Below are 25648 nucleotides of genomic sequence, written 5' to 3' on the forward strand. Positions count from 1 at the left end.
GCAAGGCGGTGACGGAACCGAGCCCCCTCTCCCTTCCCCAAGCGTCTCTGGCGCCCAGGTCGCCCGCTCAAACGTTCAGTTCGCCCGCGCCCGGCCTCGCCAGGATTTTGGCTGACAGGGCGACAGGGAGACAGGGCGACAGGGCGACAGGGCGCGGTCGCCAGGGCGCTGGGCGGCGCTGTGGCTCTGGCTGGGCGGGGCTCCGGTTGGGCGGGACTCCGGCCAGGCAGGCGCGGCCGGCGTGAGGGGCCCCTCCCCCTCCCACCAACGGCGCCGGGGGCCGCAGCACTTCCGGGTCGGCGCTGAGGTGGGGCGAAGGCGCTGCGGAGGCCGTTATTGTTCGCTGGGCTCTGCCGGGCGGTGTTTTCCTTCGGCTTCGCCGGTGTCAGTTGGTTCGGCTTTCCTTCGCCTCCTCACTCCCGGCGGTTGGCGACGGCGGCAGCGGGCGTGGCCTGGAGTTTCGAGGGTGAGCGGCCTTGGAGTGAGGAGCGCCGAGGAGGAGGAGCAGCAGCAGGAGGAGGAGCCGTGTGCCCTGGCACCAAGCGGCCGCGGCCATGGCGTACGCCTATCTCTTCAAATACATCATCATCGGCGATACTGGTGAGGACCCCCGGCGGGGGCGGCGGCGGCGGCCGCAGCAGCGGCCTCAGGGCCCGGGCGGAGGGGGAAGCGGCGCCTGGGGGCGGCGTCCGGTCGCGTCGCTCCATTTCCGCAGTGCTGGAGCTGGTGACGTGGGCACTACGAGCGGCCGCGGCCTGGCCAGGCCCAAGTCCACTGGCCCCCGTCCGGCTACCCCGGTCGGCGGCGCAGTCGGGGCCGTGGCAGCGGTTTGCGATCGGCAATCCGCGAGGGGGATAACAGGAGGGCGGCCCAGCCCTGAGAAGTCAGGGCCTTCTCGACGAGTGCACCCCGTCGTCTGGTCCCCTCACCTTGGGTCTCTTCGCGCCCCCTGAGAAAGACGGGAGGCAGAGGAGAGTAGAAGGTGATGGGGGAGGTCTTGGGTTTCCTGACAGGTCCCACCTTTTCCGTCCTGCGTGAATCTGTCTGCCAGGGCCTGAGCAACTCCTGGTGTGGGACAGCCCACTGAAGAAGAAAAACGTTTTATTATTATTAGTTTCCTAAAGACCCTCAACTCCCCAAGTCGAAAGGAGTTACATCCCATTACTTGGTGACTGGGGAACCCTTTCGAGGTCATTAAAGCTATAAAAGAATTCGGTCGACTTTTGCCACGTGTAAACTGAGGTTATCTAATAGTACGGGAAGGCCTCTCAGTGTTCTGTGTGTGTGTGTGTGTATTGTTTTCTGAGAATACGGTGCATTTTTCAGATACATCAAATCCAGGGTCACAATTGCTAATTTTCAGGTAACCTAACAGTGTCCATTTGAGTAGAAGGAAATTCAGTTATTCTTACTGAAAATAAAATCCGAGTATATTTCACAACTAAGTAAACAACCTTATTGTAAAATATTTTATAATACCTGTGATTTTGGCATTGCTTTGAATCTAATAATAAACCTAAAGCATTTTCAGGTGTTATAACTATTAATAAACCAGAGTCTGATTTCAGAGGAGACTCTTGCACAACTTTAGACTCTGCACAACTTTGGAAATGTAAGCAACAGCTTGTGGTTGCTCCAGTAATGTCGCCTGTTCTATAAGTTAACACAAGAAGCATGTTGACTGCTGCATAAAAGAACTCTCTCCTGTAAACATGGTTATTTAGCAAGATTTTTTGGTGTGTGTGTGTGTGTGTGTGTGTGTGTGTGTGGAAACTAGATGATTTTCTGTGTAAAATCTTGGGGAAGGCAGTATTTTGCAAATGTTTTCTTTAGTAGCAAATTTATGTTCTTGAAAAACGGCTGTGACATTTGAAAAGAGGAAAAGAGGAGTTCTGAAGGTGCCAAAATATTATTTTGGTTATAAAAATGATATTAGAAAAGAAATTCACCTTAGCTGTGAATGGGTTTGAGAAATAGAAGAGTGCTTATGGCTATTTGGCTATCTTAGCAGTAGTCAAAGTTGGAAATTACACTTTGCAGACCTTCTTTTAGCTTATTATATTCCAATATAATGGGTAAAGTATTATACTATGGGTAAAGTGTTATACTGGGAGTAGTGGGGCTACAGATATTAACAAGTCTGTTCTCTTGGAATTTACCTTCATCCAAAATAATCTTGGCAGTTTAAAAGGGAAGAAATTTCTTGTCATTGCTATTGTTGCCACCTGATTCGGGTACTGAATACGTGACACTGGACTGTATACAGCAGCACTTTGTCCCCTCTCCAGTTTAGCTGGTATAGTTTGTGGTCTTCTTAATCTTCCTGAAACATGGCTGTTAGGAATCTACTCCTCTGCTCACGTTCTTTAGTCTGCCCTTCAGAGAACTCCATATTTTGGCCCTTGCTACTTTTCTAGTCTTAATTCCTTCTGTTCACTATTTCCCACTGTGCTTCTGCCATTGAGGCCCACTGGCTGATTCCCCTGCCTTTTCCTGGTTCCTGCTGTTCCCTTTGCTTACAGTGCCTTTAACCACAATCTTCATGTGGAAATTCTTTCAGCCCTTCAGTCTAACCAGAGTCTTCCATGTCTTCAGAGTCAACATATATTAAGTCCTTAAGATGTGACAGGAGTCTCTTATTATCCTGGCTGGAATTGTCTCCTCTGCTGGATTCATGTTTCTCACTTTGTATCAGTGTTCTAATATGAATTCCAGACTATTCTCTAAATACTTGTGTAGGCATTTGTACTCCATTATATATTTCTTGAGGGCAGAAAGAGACGTTTTGTATAGTTTGTTATTTCAGAAAGAGGGTAGTAGAGGCAGGCACTATTTCATTAAATTAATGAAAGAGTAGCAAGCAGGCCATTATATTCCTGTTAAGGTATGCTAATAATTTGACAGCACAATTTTTTGACTTTTAGAATCCTTTACCATATTTCCTTTTATCAAAGTATGTCCATAGTTGTCAGATACATTTAAAATAGGTTCCCCCCTCAAAAATAAAAAGGATGACATTAAAGCAATAGTGTGAGGTCTATCTTGATTTTTTAAAAATATTTCAATGTGAAAAATATGCATTATAGAGTGAAGAAATTTACTATTCTCTCTCTTGTGAAATATGTATTTTTTCTGAGAAAAAAGTGCACATTTTTCCTTTTTAAAGTTCCCTTTTTATAAAAAAGGCATCTTTTAAAGTTTTTAGGTGATCATGATACTTTTGAACTATTTATTTTCTTACTGTAAGGTCAAATACAGTAGAAATATAGTTAAAAAATTTTTTGGTAATATCTCTGAAAAATCTTTTAGGAAAATATGTTGTTAATATCTGGATATAAAGTAGAAAGTGTTTTTTAGCAAGCCTAGCCAAATACCATATGCAGGTAATTATCAAGTATAGAGGGAGAGAAAAATTGTAATAAGCCTATTGTTACTCCTAAAATTCTGGCATGTGCCTACTGCCTACCATTTTAACCTTCTCACACAAAGGCACCAAACTCCATTGCATTTTTTTTTTCCTGTATGGAATGATCTGTCTTGTTCCTGTCTCTCCCAAAAGAAAAGAAAAGATTTAGGTCAAAATTCTCACCTGGCCAACTCCTGTTCATCCATTCTTTTAAGATGGTAACAAACTCCACCACTCTGTTGTGTTATATTGGCCCCACCTCTCTTCTCTCCTTCTCTGTCCCACTTCTCCCCACCTCTACATGGAGTTGAAGTTTGAAAGACTTTTGCCCTTTTTCTTAGATAAAAAGGAAGGCCATTCAATCACATTTTTAGTAGATAAGTAGATGGCTCTTGAGGAGGATTTTGCAAAGGGGTAACTTCTTTAAGTGTGGTACAGAAAGGAAAGGTAGATGTTTGGACTGAAATTCCAATAATGGGTGGGGGTTTGCTAAGTGGGCAAGGTGGAAATGTATGGAAGGTTGTTGGAAGTACATGTTTGCAGCTCACGATAGAATGACCTGGGTTAGAGATTTGAGAACTATCAACATATATTCATGGAGTCCTCATTATCTGAGAATTCATTATCTACATTTTTGAAATTATTGGGTTATATAGGAAAGCAAAGGTTTACATAACATATGACTATTTATTAATAAATTACACTTAAAATTAATCCCTTCCTCAAGTCTGGCCCTGGCACTATGGGATCAGCAATGCCATTCTGACCAAAAGTGGGGAAAGAAGTATAACAAATAAGGTATCAGTGACTGAGAGAGTTCAGATAGACACGACAGGCTACTCTGGAGGTTATTCTTATAAACTTCAATTATACATTGCTACCTATCATAACTTGTCAAACCCCAACCGAAACCATTCCTGCCAATTCTAAAGAACACCTAGGTTAATAAATAAGATTCTGCAAAGATTCCATGCACTAGGGTAACTTTCCAGAAACCTACAACCTCCAGATGGATCCCTGGGCCAGATAATTCCTGAAGCCTAGAGGGGCCAGCCTTTCCAGAACATCAGCTAGTTCCATTTCCCTACCCTTTATTACTGACAGTCCTTCCAACATGAAAAAGTTAGAATGGACATAGCCCAAATACCTCTAAAAAGTGGGAGAAAGATCAAAGGTGATGGTAGTTAACAAATGTATGTGATTGCTGAATCATTATGTTTATGTTTCTTTTAGTCTCCAGTGCCTTAGAGCAGCTAGGAGTGAAAATCTAAAATTCTAGAATTGTAACCCATACCAGACTCTGCAATCTGTTCTACAACTAATTGTTGTACTGTGCTTTGAAATTTATTGCTTTTTTGTATATATGTTACTTTTCACAAAAAAGAAAAAAAATGATGATAAAAAATGTGTATTCCTTCTAGCCTCCAATGTTCTGGAGCAGCTGAAAGGAAAAATCTGAGATGATGGTGTGGTAGCCTGTGACAAACTTTAGGATCTGTCCTGTAACTACTTATTGAAGAGTGCTTTGAAGACTATTGCTTTTTTCTTTCTTTGTTTTGTATATTTGCTATATTATACAACAAAGTTAAAAAAAAAATAAAGGTAAGAATAAAGTAAAAAAATAAATTTAATCCCTTCTGAAATGTCCTTCTCCATTTATCTAATTCTTCCTGCTTTGGCAAAGGGGCTTGCTTATTACACTGTAGTTCAAATGAATTTTATAAGGAAATGATATATCCCACCCAAAATGTAAGATTTTGTTTGATTAAAACTTATTTTGGAACATGAGTTCACCCACTAAACTAATGACAAGTGGGGATCCATCCGAGCTGTTTTCCTGTAATAAAGTGATAGTGAGGGCTCATTGAAGGAAAGAAAGCCTTGGTCATGATGGTTGTAGCCATCAGTGTTCTTGAGGCAGATGGGGGAAAATAAGCAGCAAAGGACACTAACAAGAAAGAGTCAAAAAGGAAAAGAGACTTTGGACAAGTAGTGTCATGGAATCCAGCAGAAGAGCCAGAGTCCAGAGGAAATGACCAATGTTAAATGCAGCAGAAATCAGGAATTGCTGGTTAAATACTACGGAGTCATTCATGTTTTGCTACAATGTTGGACTGAGACTTGAATGAGGGAGAGAAAGCAAGTTACAGAATATTGTAAAAGATACAGTTTCATTTATATAAAAATATGTATTTTTAAAAAAATCCATATATGTGGATTAAAATGCATTTTTATGTATATATATACATATATATATGTGTGTGTGTGTGTACACATATAAATGCATAGGAAATGTCCTGAAAATGATACATTTAACAGGTGATTCTAGGGAGAGGAGTTAAGATTGCATATTTGTATTGAAAGAGTTGTTGTGGCTGCTTTGGGACTTTCTATATTGTAAGGTTCCTTCCCCCTTTTTTTTTCTTTTTAAAATTTTAAATATAAGTGGTTTTAAAAAAAGAAACATTGGAAAGTAAGAAGTAGAGCCACCATGTGGGCTGTTTCTTTGAAAACTTGACAGTGAAAGAGAAGGAAAAGAGAGAAGTTTACAGTTGGAAGCAAGATAGGTGTGTATGTATATGTTTTAAAATAGGGGAAACTTCAAGTTGAAAATATGAGAGAGGAGCAAAATCCTAGGGGATGTAGGGCAGGAATGGGTTCTACTACTCTACTACTCTACGGTAGAGCTTTAGGGGGTGTATGTTTAAAAGAGAGAAAAGATTCAGTGACCCATCTTCCAGAGATTCACTAGATTTGAGATAGAACTTCTTGTTGCAAAACCAATGGCCAATGGCTTAAATAGTTTTATTATATGAAGCAAGTTTATTTGTTAGACTTTTCAGAAAACAAACTGTACAAAATAAACTTGGAAATCCAGAGGTAGAAAACTTCTATTAAGTTTTTATTATGAAATATATCATGCAATCTAAGGAATATCTATCTGTATAATATGGATTAGAGTTTAATAGTTTTAAAGAATAATAAATCTTTTCAAGAATAGTAAATCAAACATGTATGCTAAAGAAATACACATCCTCATCACATTACCCTCCCTCCCTCCGAGAGGTTTCTAACAGCATGAATTTTATGTTAAACTTTCCCTTGCTTTTCTTCATAGTTTTATCTCTTATGTACCCTTAAACTATGTTGTTTAGTTTTACCCTTTTTTAGATGTTTAGCAATTTCATTTATGAAATGAGGGAGCTGAAACATGTCTGAAACATCTTTTAGCTGTAGAATTTACATGATGTCATACTTACGCTTTTGCTCTATGGATGCTGTTTGTAATTTCAAGATTTTTTATTATTATTAAAAAAATAACAAACAAAACATTTAGAAATCATTCCATTCTACATATATAATCAGTAATTCTTAATATCATCACATAGTTGCATATTCATCATTTCTTAGTACATTTGCATCAATTTAGAAAAAGAAATAAAAAGACAACAGAAAAAGAAATAAAATGATAATAGAGAAAAAAAAAACTATACGTACCATACCCCTTACACCTTGCTTTCATTTACCACTATTTCAAACTGAATTTATTTTAACATTTGTTCCCCCTATTATTTATTTTTATTCCATATGTTCTACTCTTCTGTTGATATAGTAGGTAAAAGGAGCATCAGACATAAAGTTTTCACATTCACAGAGTCTCATTGTGAAAGCTATATCATTGTTCAATCATCATCAAGAAACATGGCTACTGGAACACAGCACTACATTTTCAGGCAGTTCCCTCCAGCCTCTCCACTACATCTTGAACAGCAAGGTGATATCTACTTAATGCGTAAGAATAACCTCCAGGATAACCTCTCAACTCTGTTTGGAATCTCTCAGCCATTGACACTTTGCCTCATTTTGCTCTTCCCCCTTTTGGTCGAGAAAGTTCTCTCAGTCTCTTGATGTTAATTCTCAGCTCATTCTAGGGTTTTTCTCAATCCTTTGATGCTGAGTCTTAGCTCATTCCAGGATCTTTGTCCCACGTTGCCAGGAAGGTCCACACCCCTGGGAGTCATGTCCCACGCAGAGAGGGGGAGGGTAGTGAGACTGCTCGTCATGTTGGCTGGAGAGAGAGGCCACATCTGAGCAACAAAAGAGGCTCTCTTGGGGGTGACTCTTAGGCCTAAATTTTAAGTAGACTTGACCTATCTTTTGTGGGGTTAAGTTTCATGTGAACACACCCCAAGACTGGGGGCTCAGCCTATAGCTTTGGTTGTCCACACTGCTTGTGAGAATATCAAGAATTCAACTTGGGGAAGTTGAATTTCTCCCCACTCTCACCATTCCCCGAAGGGGGCTTGCAAATACTTTTCCAGTCACTAATCAAATCATTCTGGAATTCATCGGGGAATCACTCTGGACGAACCAACAAAATTTCATGTGCTACCTGAGATTCCAAGTACTTATGACATTCAGTCGAAGTATCTACATGAATTATATTAGGAAATGCTCTAGTCAAGATCTAAATTTTGTAACAAATAAACGTTTTTTGCTTTAGTCTCACACATATTGTGACATTTTAAAGTATTAGTTATCATCTATTTTCAGCACCCTGCAATAATGACAATCCTTTGTTCTTCCTCATGCCAAAACATTTTTAAAATTTGTACATTGTACATTTCACTATTATTAAACACTCTAGGCATTCCTAGATTATACCATCTTGATCTTTAACATCTTTCTTTCTGATTTCATTTATGTCCCCAGCCCTCTATCATTCTCACATGCAGCTTCATTCAGTGTTTTAACATAATTGCATTACAGTTAGGTAGTATTGTGCTGTCCATTTCTGAGTTTTTATATTCAATCCAGTTGCACAATCAGTATCCCTTCAGCTCCAGTTACCCAATATCTTACCCTATTTCTATCTCCTGATGGTCTCTGTTACCAACAAAATAGTCCAAGTTTATTCACTAATGTCAGTCCATATCAGTGAGATCATACAGTATTTGTCCTTTTGTTTTTGACTAATCTCACTCAGCATAATGTCCTCAAGGTCCATCTATGTTGTTACATACCTCATAACTTTATTCTGTCTTAAAGCTGCATGATATTCCATCGTATGTATATACCACAGTTTGTTTAGCCACTCATCTGTTGATGGGCATTTTGGCTGTTTCCATCCCTTCGCAATTGTAAATAATGCTGCTATAAACATTGGTGTGCAAATGTTGTAATTTCAAGATTTTTGACAGGTCCTTTTCTTTCTCTTTCTCCTATTCCTAATCCAGGTTCTTTGCTATTTTCATTCCCTAGTATTTATATTTCTCCTAGACTTTATGTTGAACCACAACAGCTTTTGGACTCTTTTTTCTTGATGAGCCTATCTCCTTATCATCCCTAATAATGCCCCTCTCTTCCTTCTTGGCACTCTTGTCTTTTAGTCTCTGTTCCATTCCTTTTCCAGCTTTGACATGAAATTAATTTTCTCCTGTATTTCCCCCATTGCCCACCCCAACCCTGAGTTATCTCTCTAGTTTTCCTTCTCTCTCAGTAGCCGGTAATTTTATTGTTTTATTTGAGCAGATTCTAATTTTGCCTGCTCAGCTGTTTTTCTTCTCAGTCTTGTCCAGCTGTGCCTACTCCATTTTATTTTCCTCTTTTCATTGTAAGTCTTTGAGACTGTGTCCTTTGCTATAAGACACAACCACTTTGTCCCCTCTCTAACTTGTTTTCTGCATGAAGCTTTTCCTTTGATTTCATCAGCCTCATTCATTTTCAAGTCATAAAACATTGCTGCCCTTTCTATTGTATCCCTAAATTGTGTATTTTTAAACTCCAGGTACCCTATTAATGAGTTATGAAATCAGTTTACTGGGTTAAAGCCAGCACTTTATTTATTTATTTATTTTAATGGAGCAGAGTAGCATGAAACAGAAAACATAGGACCACATCCTGCATGATAAGGCTGTATTCTGTGATAACTGGTTTCAGTGTGTGTGTGCACATGTGCGTGTGTATACTGGGCCACAATGTAAAATATTATTTCTTATTTCTTGTACGTCACATCCAAAAATGAAAACCAGTGTCAGAAATAGAGCAGTTCTCCCCTACTTTTGAATAATGATCATAATTTTCTTTTTTTTTTTTTGCGTGGGCACCACCATGATTTTCATTTTATGGGTAACAAGAGACATTAGGGATTTCTAAGCAGAGGTTAATACTAAAAAAATTTTTAAAACATTGTTGCAACTACAATTCTTCATTTATAAGTAAAAGATGCCTAGCAAAAAGATGTCAGATTTCCTCTGCTATCATACTTATGTACATAGTTGACTCTTCATTCCTGCAGTGTTTCTCAACTCAAGAGTACTTGGATCTCATCCTCAGAGACATTTAAGTAGCTTCCAATGAGTCCTGGACACCTGTGTTAATGTTAGTAGTAGTAGTACTGTAATGTTTCTCTGCTGGTCAGATATGGGTCCTTTTTTGCCTGTTTTCCCAGAATTGATTCTTTTTGTCTCCTGTCAAATTTTCTGCCTTCTGGGGTTTCATGTAAGTGTTCCCTAAGGTATATCCAGAAATTTCTATGAATTCTCCATTGCACTAGTTTTTTTAAAAAAATTTTTGTTAATGAAATCAGTCAATACACAACACGAACATTAACATATGAACATTCCATACTTGGTGTGCAATCAGTGGTTCACAATATCATCACATAGTTGTATATTCATCACCATGATCATTTCTCAGAACATTTACATCACTCTAGAAAAAGAAAGAAGAAAAAAATCATGCATACCATACCCCTTATCCCTCCATCTCATTGACCACTAGTATTTTCCTCTACCCAATTTATTTTAACATTTGTTCCCCCTTTTATTTTTAGTTAAAAAATTATTTATTTATTTTTAATCCATATTTTTTACTCATGTGTTCATACCGTAGATAAAAGGAGCTTCAGAACAAGGTTTTCACAATTATGCTGTCACTTTGCGAAAGCTGTGTCATTATACAGTCATTTTAAAGAAACATGTCTACTGGAACACAGCTCTACAGTTTTAGACACTTCCCTCTAGCCTCTTAATACACCTTAAACTAAAAAGGGATTATTTATATAATGTGTAAGAATAACCTCCAGGATAACCTTTCAATTCTCTCAGCCACTGACAGTTTATTTTGTCTCATTTCTCTCTTCCCCCTCTCAGTCGAAAAGGTTTTCTCAATCCCTTGATGCTGAGTCCCATCTCGTTCTAGGATTTCTGTCCCACGTTGCCAGGGAGGTTTACTCCCCTGGAAGTCATGTCCCACATAGAGAGGGGGAAGGCAGTGAATTTGCTTGCCGTGTTGGCTGAGATGCCACATCTGAGCAACAAAAGAGGTTCTCTGGGGGTGACTCTTAGGCCTAATTTTAAGTAGGTTTAGCCTATCCTATGTGGGGATGCGTTTCATATGATCAAACCCCAAGATTGTGGGTTCAGCCTATTGATTTTTTTGTCCTTACTGCTTGTGAGAATATCAGGCCTTCTCCAAATAGAAAAGTTGAATTTTCCCCCTTTCTTACCGTTCCCCCAAGGGGACTCTGCAAATACTTTTTTATTCACTGTTCAGATCGCTCTGGGATTTATCAGGGCATAACTCTGGACAAACCTGCAAAATCTCATGCCCTAATTATGGTGTTTAATTAAACTGTCCATATAAGTTATATTAGGAAATGCATAAGTTAAAGTTTAAAAATATGTATTATCATCTATTTTCAACACCCTGCAATATTGACATTCCTTTGTTCTTCATGCAAAAACATTTTTTAATTTGTACATTTAGTCACTATCATTGTACACTCCAGGCACGCCTAGATTATACCATCTCAGTCTTTATTGTCTATCTTTCCTTCTGATTTCATTTGTGCCCCCAGCCTTCCTCCCTCTATCATTCTCATATTCAGCATTGCACTAGCTTTTGAAGCTATGATGAGCAGATTCTTGTGAAGAACCTTTTGTACTTTTTATTGTTTCTACACATTATCGAAGATTTTTTATCTTCTAATTCTTCAACAAATATATGAGATTTCCATTTTATAGATGAAGAAACTGACCTATGTCATTTGGGCAGATCGTTTTATTTAGTGGTGGAGTAGAGAACTACAGCTGTCTGATGCCTGAGGCCATGCTCTTCAACTAGGGTACTCTGGTACTCTGGCTTCATTCCTCTTTGCCCTTTACCTTCATCCATTCTCAGTATTTTCTTTCTTTGGTTATGATGTAACTTTTTAGGTTTCTTCTAGTTCTATCTTCAAAAGGTTCCCATTGACAGGTGTAGTTGGCAGTTACTATGTTTCTCGCCAAATCTGAGGGAGAAAGGAAGATAATGAATATTGATGGATGCATGCTGCAGTGAACTCCTTGGATGCAGCACCAGGCCTGGCACAATTACTGATTCAGTGCATGGTGAATGTGTGCTAGAGAGACTCCTGAGAGGGCGACATGCATTAACTAATTTTTAAAAAATTGATACTCCTCTGTTTCAGAAAGGATTTGAGGGCTTACATTTTTAGTTTTTTTTTTAATGTAAATGAGAGAAGGAGGGTATATTAGTTTTCCATTGCTGCTGTAACAAGTGACCACATTTAGCACCTTAAACAACATAAATTTATTATCTTATACAATTTTGTAATTCAGAAGTTTGGCATGGTTATCACGCAGAGATATGTTTCTTTCTGGAGGTCCTTGTACATTCGGGCAGTTGTCAGAATACATTCCCTTGCAGCTGTAGGATTGAGATCCCCATTTCCTTGCTTGTTGCCACAGGATGGTTGTTTGCAGCTTCTCGAGTCCCCTCACATACCCACATTCCTTGGCCCTTGGACTCCTTCCTCCATCTCCAAGGCCAAGAACAGCGGGCCCACATTTCTCATTTTCCATCTCTCTGTCTTATTCAGTTGCCTCGTCTCTCTCTCTGAGTGAAGCTTTTAAGGACTCATGATTAGATAATCCAGGATGTTCTCCCATCTCAAAGTCTGTAATGTTAATCATATTTGCAAAGTCTCCTTTGCCATGTAAGTTAACACGGGTTCCAGGGTGTGAACATTTTGGGAGAGACATTATTCTACTTACCACAGAGAGTTAAGGGACAAATGATAGAAAAAGTAAGATGAGATCAGATGCATTAATACTAGAAAAATATAATATAGGGTTGTGTATACTTCCTTGAAGTGGGAAGCATATTTAACACTAAGATTTGTCCAAAGGCAATCCTGCTCATTTACCCTAATTAGAATATTCTTTTTTTTTTAAATTTTGGTAATATATATAATACACATAACAAAAAATTCCCATTTTAACCACTCTGAAGCATATAATTCAGTGGTATTAATTACATTCACAATATTGTGCTACCCTCGCTACCATCTTTTACCAAAACTTTTCCATTACCTTAAATAGAAAGTCTGTACCCATTATGCCTTAACTCCCTATCTCCCACCCTGCATTATTTTTTTTAAAAAAGAAAATATATACCTGCATATAGTTAATTATTCTTGATGTTGAGCCCTGAAAGAAATTTCTCTTCTGGTCCCTTTTAAAAACAATACTTTGTAATGTTCTGAAAAAATATTAATATACAACTGATTCTCTAGTGGAGTTTGTCTAGTTTGCACCAGTAGCATGGCTCATTAAATCTGAACAGTACTATCTGTGAGGAAGTCTCTTGTACAGATGAGTAAAGGGAGACAGGTTGTCACATCACACAGCTGGTAACAGACAAAACTGAAATTTGAGCCTAGGTACTTCTAACTCAAAGTCCATGTCCTTTCTCCAATATCATACTTATTTCTTGATTCTCAGGTTCCATATTAGATTTTTTGCCTGATTCATTGAGTTGCTGTGGAATGCATGGTTCTTCACTTTCCTTAAACAGATTTATTTCTTCCCATCCGCCGTCACTAACAGATGGAAAGATTCTTTGATCTCCACTTGTGCAAAATAGGGCAGAACTACCCTGTATAGAGCTAGGATAAAGTCCTTTCTCTTCTACTTACCAGCTGATTGACCATGGGCAACTTAGTTATCCTCCCTGAGTCTTGGTGTCCTCATCTATAAAATGGAAATAAATAAATGAGATAATGTATATAACAGTAACTTGAGTAAGACATGTATAATATCTTACATTAATATCCTTTTATCCTACTCTTTTGAGCGTTTCTATAATTACCCCATATGCATTTGGAAAACAAACCCAATTGACCAGTGGTTTAGTGTCTGATAATGCTGATTATAGCAAAAATAATTTCTTTTGTCCTTCTTGTGTCTCAATATGTTATGCTTTTTTTTTTTTTTTCCACATCCTCACTTAGCTAGCTTATTTTTGGCCAAGCTTATTTTTGGCCAGCAGATACTTTGGGCAGTATGCTGTCCTAGACTAATTGTTTCCTTCTTAGCCTGTGTTGGCATTTTCTTACTTTTCTGGTATTTATCACCTTGTACATAATCGTATTTGTCTTCATCTAGATGTTTTATGTAAAGCTCCTTGCTTTTTCGAGATTGTTTTCATTTATTTTCAGTATCTATATTTTTAGCAGTTTTGCTTAATTTAATCTATATGACCATTCAAGTCCACTGATGATTTACAAAGACTAGGGTTTTGTTTTAGGATGGTCCTATTTGATTACAAGAAACAGAAACCAATTCCACCTAACTCAAGAGAACAGGTTTATGTTCAGGATTTAAAGAGGTCTCATAGGAATCCTGGAGAAGCTGTGTAAACAGATCTTGGGGAACTGGCCACTCCTAAATCTTGTTGTCTTCTGATTCCTTTTTCTGTCTCTTTTTAAATGGGTATACCAAAAAAAAAAAAAAATCATAAAGTACAGGATTCCCATATACCATCTTATTATTAATACCTTGCATTAGTGTGGTACATTTGGTAGAATTGAAAGCACATTCTGATAATTGCACTGTTAACTGTACTCTGTGGTTTACCTTAGAGTGTGTTTGTGTTGTACAGTCCCATAGATTTTTTTAAAAGTTTTATTCTAGTAACATATGTACACATATGCACATCTTTAGCTTTACTAGGAAATCTTAATTACTCACCCAAGTAATTATCAGGTGGTCCACATTCTTGCTATCAGCCCTACCATGTCACCATTTTTCCTGCTATATATAATGTATTTTAACAGCTCAAAACATTATTCAAGTATTTTTTTGTGAAGGGGGCCATCAATTTTATTTTATTTTTTCTTTTTTGTGAAAGATAACATATATACCAAAAAAGGCAATAAATTTCAAAGCAGAGTGCAACAGTTAGTTGTAGAACAGATTACAGAGTTTGATATGGGTTACAGTTCTACAATTTTAGGTTTTTACTTCTAGCTGCTCTAAGATACTGGAGACTGAAAGAAATATCAATATAATGATTCAGCAATAATACTTATTTGTTAAACCCTGCCTTCTCTGTGTAACTCCACCATCATCATTGATCTTTCTGCCACTCTTTAGGGGTATTTGGGCTATGCCCATTCCAACTTTTCCGTGTTGGAAGGGCTATCGATACTGTGGGATGGGGGATGGAACCAGTTGATGTTCTGGAGAGGATGGCCTCTTTAGGTTTCAGCTCTTATCTGGCCCAGGGATCCATCTGGAGGTTGTAGGTTTCTGGAAAGTTACCCTAGTGCATGGAACCTTTGTAGAATCTAATATATTGCCCTAGGTGTTCTTTGGGATTGGCAGGAATGGTTTTGGTTAGGGTTTGGCAAGCTGTCATAGGTAGCAGTGTCTAACTGAAGCTAGCATAAGAGTGACCTTCAAAGTAATCTGTCAACCCTATTTGAACTAATACCAAAATTGGTGGATGACTCCCATTTTATATTTGTCCACCTTTAACAATAACTACCATACAGCTGAGGCAAGTAACGTATTATTCTAAGTCTTCTCTGTTATTTTACCTTAAACAGCACTCTTCTAAGTAGAATATCTTGATTAGTATAGGGCTCGCTGCTTAGTTGTTTTTTTTTTATAATTTTTTATTAATTAAAAAAAATTACAAGAAACGCAAACATCCTTAATATATACTCATTCCGTTCTACATATATAATCAGTAATTCACAGTATCATCACATAGTTGCATATTCATCATCATGATCATTTCTTAGAACATTTGCATCAATTCAGAAAAAGAAACAAAAAGACAACAGAAAAATAAAACAAAAACAGAAAGAGAAAAAAGAATTTTACATACCATACCCCTTACCCCTCCCCTTCATTGATCACCAACATTTCAAACTGAATTTATTTTAACATTTGGCTGCTTAGTTTTGACCTTAGTAAAGTTTAAACCTGCTAATTTTAGTTTGCTCATCTAAAAAAGGCAGCTGTAATGTCTTACCTACTTTGCAGAATTTTTTTGATGCTTAAAATAGTGTGTGCAGGTGCCTTGTAAACTGCGAAGTGTGTAATTAATAGTAATATATCTGTTTAGAGAAAATTTTTCCAATCTGTTGAGCATTTTAAAATAAAGTTAGTTGGGATAGTGTTGCCTATAGAAGAGGCCATCCACTGTGTTGACTTCAAGCTAGTTGCTTGGGGTGAAGGAAACAAGATCATGTGTTAATCTGCAAAATGACAGTTCTCTGATACTTAAATTCCCCCTGGACTCAATAAAAGAAAAGTCTTTTTTTCTCTCAGATGTCCTTAGGAGCCACTTGAGATTGAGAATAACAGGCAGGGGTTTGTCCTTTTCACTTAGTGTTCAGGAATCTGAAGAGTTGGTGAGGCCAGCAGTCTTCTATACTCACTCTTGGCATTCTGAGAACTCAAGTGCTCAAGATACCACTTGAATAATATCTCTCAATTTTCAACCTCTTTGGTAAAAGAGACTATTTTGTAGATCTACAGAAGTCTTCTATATAAATGAATCTTTTGTTCAAAGGTTATCTTACCTCTCTAGATGAAGTATTATTGGTTTATTTTAACTTTTTCAAAGGGCAAAGTAAATATGTCCACATGTCCCAAATCACTTCAAAATTTTACTTGAAACAATATGTAATTAAAAGGAAAATAATCAATTATAAATTAAATCAATAAAAATTGTATGCCTGGCACATGAATTGATTCATCAGTCCACTTAAGTAAAGATATTTATTCACTTTTTCAGGATAACCTTGGATCTGAGATGAAGAAGTTCTGTTTTATAACTAAGTGGGTTTTTAACTGATTTAATGACTGTAGCCATAAAGGGCTGCCCTTATAAGCAAGCTGGAGAGATGGTCCATGCACTCCTGGACTCTCTGCATTTAACATTGTCAGCAACTTGGATAAGGTACGATTTGGTTGAAAGAACTAATGTGTGGAATATAACAAGTAGATTCTAAAATGAAGTTGATAGGCAGAAGGTTTGGCTAAATTTAATAAAGCAAAATTTATTAAAAATGAAGTTAAGGCCCTATATTTTCATTACAAAAATAACTGTACAAATAAAAAATGGAGGTCAGCTGGTTAAATAGCAGTGCATTTCTGAGAATATGATAAGTTTTACATGAGTTGGTTCAGTATGAATCAGATAAGTAATAAAACTAACAAAACAATTAATGTGATGCTAGGTCAGTAAAAGTGTAATGTCCAGACAGGGCTGGTGATAGTTCTGCCCTGGTCAACCATTTATAGAAGTTCTGGCTTGAGAAAACTGGAGTATGCCCAGGAGACCAATCAAGGTAGTTTGAAGACTGTACAATTTGAAGTTTTAAGATGGGTTGAAATACTGAAACATTTTAATATAAAAACAGAGAAAGCTTAAAGGCGAGTAGAATTGTTTCTAACAGATACCAAGGTGACTGTCATATAGAAAAGGGCTGAGACTTACCCTTTGTGACTTTTTGTGGGCAGAACCAGAACCATGAGTTAGAAAAGAGTGAGGTTTGAACACTATATAAAATGGAAAGAGCTTATTAAGTGGTAAGTTGGTTCGTTGCTAGAGCAGTTCAAGCAGGGTCTGGTGGGGCACATATTAGGCCTGGGAAGATGGAATTTATGCAAAGTATAGAGGACTGGAGTCATATCTTTCTTTTGAAGAAATTTAAGATACTATTTTGGTAGTGCTGGACTTAGAAAAAATGAGTGACATGTCCTGCCTTAAAGGGGACCAATTTGCCACAAAAACTACAGAACAGTGTGATAGAGATATGTACAAAGTACAGAAGGAGCATAGAGAGGATTCGTTCTAACTGGAGCAAATGGTTCATCACATATTAAACATTTATTGAGCATATGCTGAGTACTGTGCTGTGGCCTTCATTTGTGTTCTCACAGCAAGAATTTTGACTCCATTTTATAAGTGAATAATAGGTATGACGTGGTCAGTCTTGGTCTTATATGTTTGAAGGGTTCCGCCTGATTATCCTGTAGCATCCTTTTGCTGTTCTGACATCTATCTTTATGTTAGTTATGTGAGGAGAACAGAGGACTGAGCAGAGCTTTTCACAGTTCTTTTATTTTGCCAGGAAGGTTGAATGACCTTATCCCAGAAATGTTATAAAAGTGTGGCAGTATAAGGTTTCTTTTAGGATTTTGTCAGGGAATAAAACAAAAGCAATCTTGGTGCCATGCTGTGGTTTTTTATCCTCTCAACAGCTTCAAATCAGAAGCCTTTTTCCCCACACTCTGAAATGGAGTTAATTTCTACCCTTAACTCAGATTTTCTAACAGTAGTTAATGGTTCTCTTCCTCCATTTAACCATATTTTTCCTTTCTTGGTCTTCTACTCCCACCCTATACCCTTTCCCCTTCTGGCTTAAAGTTTCCATTCTTGGAAAATTTACAGGAGAAATGGAAAAGCCATGTTGGATTTGAGTGCCTGTGAATATGTGAATTTTCAGCTTTAGCCATGAATTTAAGTTTTGTTAAAAAATACTGCTGAATAGATAATGGTAGTATTTATTCTTCAGAGGCTTTTAGGAGGAAAAAAAATTCATGCTCTTCTTTTTCACGACACATTATTTTACTTGTAGGCTTCCTTGTAATTTTCTTAGTAGACTAACATTTAAAATAACTGTTTTTGGTCACACTAGAAAATTTGCTGGTTATTAAAATGCCATGTCATGTCTCTATAGACATAGCTGGATGAGGCCCATGAAAGTATTACTGTGTAGTATTTCTATTAAAAATAGAACCTTTGAAAAACTTGTAAATGCAGCTTTTTTTTTTTTAAATGGTAAAAGTGATGAATGCTCATGGTAAAAAAAAAAAAAGAAAACTGCATCCCACTATCACTTTCCTTATGTAAGCATGGTAAACAATAGATCATTTATTTTCCGGAAATTTTCTATGCATATATAAGCATGCTATGTCCATCTACCGAATCTACATTAGGAATATACAGTACTGGTCTTTACTTTTATTTTTTTCACCTACCTCTAAGTCTTGGGTGTCTTTCATATCACCACATATCTACCACACAAATCTACCTCATTTTTTAAAAACCTACATAGCTAAACAGTGATAAATTTAATTAGTTAATTATTCTGTTGGTCTCGGTCTGTGGTAGTAAACAACAAAAACCAGCTCTGGTTATCTTTAGCCAAAGAAGATTTTTCTGGAAACTAGATGGTTCACAGGGAAGGCAAGACACAATCAAATTTCTGTTGTCAGTAGCTGCGTAAGAAGAAACTGGATGCATGCCACTTGACTCTCCTGGTCTCTGAATTGTAACACTCCTTCAGGATTCCAAGTTCTGGACAGAAACATCTGATTGGCTCAGTCTAGGTCTCCTGTCTAATAGTTGCCAGGGAGCTTACAGAAGGGTGCTCTGATGCTAGGTGTCAGAAATAACAAATGTCTTTCTATACCTATTGATGAATATTTGTTATAAACACTGCTGTGCTAGCATTCTTGTATTGCATATGTGTAATAAATAAAATTTCGGAGTCACGTGATGATAAGTTCTGATAGATACTGCCAAATCACTTTCCATTAAAAATACGCTTTAGAAGTGTGTGTGGGTGTTTCAGTGGTAGAATGCTTGCCTTCCATACTGGAGACCCGGGTTCGATTCCCAGACCATGCACCTAAAATATATATGTATATATATATGATTTAGAATATTTAATTTTGAGCTTGGTATAAAGTGTGCTTAAATTCAACAGGCTAATCTCAACATTAGTTGTTTATGTTGACTGATGCTTAGTCTGTGTTTGAGAATTTAGCAGTGTGATTTATTTACTGTTAACATTTTTTCTTTGCCTCTTTTTTATTATAATCTGCCATTTGCATAAAATAGCTTTTTTTGTTGGCAGCCTTTAATTTTGCTGCCATTTAGATGATAAATAGCTCATTTGTATTTATGTCAAATTGTGCTACTTAAAGATCATATACAATAAATTTGCTGTACGTAGTTATATTTTACATTTATACCCAGAGACCTTCTTCCTTCCATACAGCATCATGAAAAAATATCCTCTTCAAACTTTCTGAGATGTTGCAGTTCCTATTTGAAATCTTTACTTATGAAAGGATTAACAAAGTTGTCAGATTAAAGTGTGTTAATATACCTTATTTATCCATGTGACCCAGCTTGAACATTATTGTTTGGAATAAAACAAGGGCCATAGAAATAGTATTCTCTCCCAACCCCCAACCCCCACCTTCCTTTATTAATTTTCTGCCCCCTCAGAGACACTAGGCTATGGAGCATTCTATTCTTCCTCTTAATATTGCTACTGATACTTGGAAAGTGAGATAGCTTTCTTTTTATTTAGGAGAGCCATTGTTTACAAATAGTAATATGTTCCTGAGAAGTGACAAATTCAGGAGATTAACTGGTAAAGTGGGGGAAAATTAAGATTTGGGATCAAGAACCTCATTTTGAATTTCATCCCTGCCTCTTACTGCGTTTACTTCAAGTATGTCACTTACGCTTCAGTGTATTCATCTTTAAAATGGGGATATAATTCCTACCTTACTGATTTCATAGGTTTATTATTGTGATCAAGTAGGATTGTGTATGTGGGGAGAACATATGGCCACCTTGCAAACTGTCAAAATCAGTGCAGATATTTTAAATACTAATAGAGTACATGCATGTAAACATGATTATATGACTCTGTAGATGCAATAAAAAAGGAATACTTATCTTTATTAGTCCTTTGGGTATTTGGCAGGTAGTGGGGAAATGAAGCTGGCTACATGCAATTTTAGCTGAATAATTGCCAAAAATACCAAGTGAAAACCAGGATAACAGTTTTGAACTCACTTGCTCTGTTATGAAACAAGTATCCAAAAATTTCAATTATCTCTTATGCCAAGTTTGCAGTGGCTTCAGATTAGTTACAACTTGGAAAATAAATTGAAGAGGAATGGGCACTAAAACCAGCATTTTACTTGGATTTGTCTGGAGCAGTTGTTCTCAAAATGTAGTGTACATCACATTCATCTGAAGACCTTGTTAAAACAATTGCTGGGTCCCACACCCCAGATTTCTGATTGAGCAAGTCTGGGTCGAGGCCTGATAATATACATTTCTAACCATTCCCAGGTAATGTTGATGGTACTGGTCTGGGGACCATACTTTGAGAATCACTGATATAGGGGAACCATATAATTTACTATCCAACGCAATCTGTTAATGATTTATTAGGGTAACAGGAGTAATTGAGCTTGCCCTGGCAAATCTGGATGTAAGGTCATCCTAATTTTATCTGATGAAGAAGTCTTCTTACAAAGAGATTTATGTACTAGAAATAAATGTCTTTGGTGGATGACCATGGTACCTAGCTATATGTGTTTGTTTGCTTGTTTGTTTAAGCTAAATTGCCAACAAATAATTCAGTCATATTCCACCCCCACCCAATCGCTATTTTTGTAAATGTCAATTAAAAGTGACTAGATGAGAGTGTATACTGATAGTGACTAAATGTACACATTTTAAAAATGTTTTTCCATGAGAAAGAACAAAGGAATGTCATTAATGCAGGGTGTTGAAAATAGATGGTAATTAATATTTTAAAATTTCAACCTATGTGTGATACTAAAGCAAAAAATGTTTATTTGGTACAAAATTTATATTTTGACTAGTGCATCTCCTAATATAACTTATGTAAATAGCTTAATTGAACACCATAAGTACATGGAACCTTGAGTACGACATGAGATTTTGTTGGTTTGTCCAGAGTGATGCCCCGATAAATTCCAGAGTGATTTGATCAGTGAATAAAAATGGATTTGCAAAGTCCCCTTTGGGAAATGGTGAGAACAGGGGAAAATTCAACCTCCCCCGGTTGAATTCTTGATATTCTCACAAGCAGTGTGGACAACCAAAGCTATAGGCTGAGCCCTCAGTCTTGGGGGTTTGTTCATATGAAACTTAACCCCTCAAAGAATAGGTCAAGCCTACTTAAAATTAGGCCTAAGAGTAACCCCCAAGAGAACCTCTTTTGTTGCTCAGATGTGGCCTCTCTCTCCAGCCAACACAACAAGCAAACTCACCGCCCTCCCTCTGTCTGTGTGGGACATGACTCCCAGGGGTGTAGACTTTCCTGGCATTGTGTGACAGAAATCCTAGAATGAGCTGAGACTCAGCATCAAGGGATTGAGAAAACCTTCTTGACCAAAAGGGGAAAGAGTGAAATGAGACAAAGTGTCAATGACTGAGGGATTCCAAACAGAGCTGAGAGGTTATCCTGGAGGTTATTCTTACGCATTAAGTAGGTATCACCTTGTTATTCAAGATGTAATGGAGAGGCTGGAGGAAACTGCCTGAAAATATAGAGCTGTGTTCCAGTAGCCATGTTTCTTGATGATAATATGATATAACTTTCACAGTGTAACTGTGTGCTTGTGAAAACCTTGTGTCTGAAGCTCCTTTTATCTACCTTGTCAACAGATGAGTAAAACATATGGAAAAAAAATAAATAATATGGGGAACAAATGTTAAAATAACTTTAGTTTGAAATGCTAGTGATCAATGAAAAGGGTACGGGGTATGGAATGTATAATTATTTTTTCTGTTTTCATTTTCTTTTTCTGTTATCTTTTTATTTCTTTTTCTGAATTGATGCAAATGTTCTAACAAATGATCATGATGAATATGCAACTGTGTGATAATGTGAATTACTTATTATGTATTTAGAACGGAAAAAAAGTGACTAGATGTATTCTGGAGGCTTAGCAGTTGGTTTATTTTTTCATGAATACTAGCAAAAATATTGGGGATGGTATCTTTCATTAGGTGTGAGATTCAGTTAGATACAAGAGCAGTAATTAAAAATTTTTATTTGTTTGTTTTGTTTTTGTTTTGCGTGAACAAGCACTGGGAATCAAACCCAGATCTTCATCATGGCAGGCCAGAACTCTGCCTGCTGAGCCACTGTGGCCCTCAAATTTTAGTATTTACAACCCACAGTGTAAAATACATTTTACATTGCAACCTAGTGTTCTCGTCTGTGTGTTAAGTGCGTATATATCTCTAAAACAAAAGTTTCAACACAGTGTTTACCTTAACCTTCTGCCAGAGAGTCAGAAATTTTCTAATTTGCTCTAGTTCATTTTTCATTCTTTTTTTTTTTTTGGAGTATTTTTTCTTTAATTAATTTTTAAATTAAAAAAAAGTAACAACAAACTCAAACTTTCTTATGATCATTCCATTCTACATACATAATCAGTAATTCACGATATCATCACATAGTTGCATATTCATCATCATCATAATTTCTTAGAACATTTGCATCAATTCAGAAAAAAAAATAAAAAGAAAACAGTAAAAAAATTCCTATATACCATACTCCTTACCCCTCCCTTTCATTGATCACTAGCATTTCAATCTAAATTTTATTTATTTATTTATTTAAAATTTAGTTTAACGTTTGTTCCCTCTATTATTTATTTATTTATTTTAAAACTTTTTTTTTTTTTTTTTTTTTTTTTTTAAAGACAGAGAGAAGGAAGGAAGGATGGAAGGAAGGAAGGGAGGAAGAAAGGGAAACATCTTTTAAACATTTTCTTGTTTTATTGTATTTTGTTTGTTTGTTACATGGGCTGGGGCCGGGAATCGAACCGAGGTCCTCCGGCATAGCAGGCAAGCACTTTGCCCGCTGAGCCACCGCGGCCCGCCCTTAAAACTTTTTATTAATTAAAAAAAATTACAAGAAACACGAACATACCCAACACATACACTGAGCAATTCATGATATCATCACATAGTTGCATATCCATCATCATGATCATGTCCCAGAACATTAACATCAATTCAGAAAAAGAAATAAAAAGACAACAGAAAAATATAACAAACAGAAAAAAAAATTTTTACAAGCCATACCCCTTACTGATCCCTTTCATTGATCACTAGCATTTCAAACTGTATCTATTTTAATATTTGTTCCCCCTATTATTTATTTTTATTTCTTATGTTCCTCTCATCTGTTGACAAGGTAGATAAAAGGAGCATCAGACACAAGGTTTTCACAAGCACACAGTCACATTGTGAGAGCTATATCATTATATAATCATCATCAAGAAACATGGCTACTGGAGCACAGCACTACATTTTCAGGCAGTTCCCTCCAGCCTCTCCATTACATCTTGGATAACAAGGTGGTATCTACTTAATGCATAAGAATAACCTCCGGGATAACCTCTCGACTCTGTTTGGAATCTCTCAGCCGTTGACACTTGGTCTCATTTCACTCTTCCCCCTTTTGGTCCAGAAGGTTTTCTCAATCCCTTCATGCTGAATCTCAACTCATTCTGGGATTTCTGTCCCATGCTGCCAGGAAGATCCACAGCCCTGGTAGTCATGTCCCACGTAGGCAGGAGGAGGGTGGTGAGTCTGCTTGCTGTGTTGGCTGGAGAGAGAGGCAACATCTGAGCAACAAAAGAGGTTCTCTTGGGAGTAACTCTTAGGCTTAATTTTTTTTAACTTTTTTTTTATTAATTAAAAAAAATTAACAAACAAAACATTTAGATATCATTCCATTCTACATATACAATCAGTAATTCTTAATATCATCACATAGTTGCATATTCATCATTTCTTAGTATATTTGCATCGATTTAGAAAAAGAAAGAAAAAGACAACAGAAAAAGAAATAAAATGATAATAGAGAAAAAAAAAACTATACGTACCATACCCCTTACACCTTGCTTTCATTTACCACTATTTCAAACTGAATTTATTTTAACATTTGTTCTCCCTATTATTTATTTTTATTCCATATGTTCGACTCTTCTGTTGATATAGTAGGTAAAAGGAGCATCAGACATAAAGTTTTCACATTCACAGAGTCTCATTGTGAAAGCTATATCATTGTTCAATCATCATCAAGAAACATGGCTACTGGAGCACAGCACTACATTTTCAGCCAATTCCCTCCAGCCTCTCCACTACATCTTGAACAGCAAGGTGATATCTACTTGATGCGTAAGAATAACCTCCAGGATAACCTCTCGACTCTGTTTGGAATCTCTCAGCCATTGACACTTTGTCTGATTTTACTCTTCCCCCTTTTGGTCGAGAAGGTTCTCTCTGTCTCTTGATGTTAATTCTCAGCTCATTCTAGGGTTTTTCTCAATCCTTTGATGCTGAGTCTCAGCTCATTCCAGGATCTTTGTCCCACGTTGCCAGGAAGGTCCACACCCTTGGGAGTCATGTCCCACGCAGAGAGGGGGAGGGTGGTGAGACTGCTCGTTGTGTTGGCTGGAGAGAGAGGCCACATCTGAGCAACAAAAGAGGCTCTCTTGGGAGTGACTCTTAGGCCTAAATTTTAAGTAGACTTGACCTATCCTTTGTGGGGTTAAGTTTCATGTGAACACACCCCAAGACTGGGGGCTCAGCCTATAGCTTTGGTTGTCCACACTGCTTGTGAGAATATCAAGAATTCAACTTGGGGAAGTTGAATTTCTCCCCACTCTCACCATTCCCCGAAGGGGGCTTGCAAATACTTTTCCAGTCACTGATCAAATCATTCTGGGATTCATTGGGGGATCACTCTGGACAAACCAACAAAATTTCATGTGCTACCTGAGATTCCAAGTACTTATGACATTCAATCAAACTATCTACATGAGTTATATTAGGAAATGCTCTAGTCAAAATCTAAATTTTGTAACAAACATTTTTTGCTTTAGTCTCACACATAAAGTGACATTTTAAAGTGTTAATTATCTATTTTCAGCACCCTGAAATAATGACATTCCTTTGTTCTTCCTCATGCCAAAACATTTTTAAAATTTGTACATTGTACATTTCACTATTATTATACACTCTAGGCATTCCTAGATTATACCGTGTCGATCTTTAACATCTGTCTTTCTTTCT

At 37.2% G+C, this 25648-nt stretch overlaps 1 protein-coding gene across 1 annotated transcript in view; it reads left to right on the forward strand.

Moving 5' to 3' along the window:
• The first annotated feature begins 255 nt into the window (after positions 1-255).
• Positions 256-25648, forward strand: part of RAB2A (RAB2A, member RAS oncogene family) — a 150296-nt gene continuing 124903 nt past the window's right edge. Inside the window, exon 1 of the mRNA XM_077166840.1 lies at positions 256-600. Within this exon, the coding sequence (XP_077022955.1) occupies positions 555-600 (46 nt within the window). The 5' untranslated portion in view covers positions 256-554. The remainder of the gene's footprint in view (positions 601-25648) is intronic.

This window comes from Tamandua tetradactyla, chromosome 6, assembly GCF_023851605.1.
Source record: "Tamandua tetradactyla isolate mTamTet1 chromosome 6, mTamTet1.pri, whole genome shotgun sequence".
NCBI classification, from domain to species: Eukaryota; Metazoa; Chordata; class Mammalia; order Pilosa; family Myrmecophagidae; genus Tamandua; species Tamandua tetradactyla.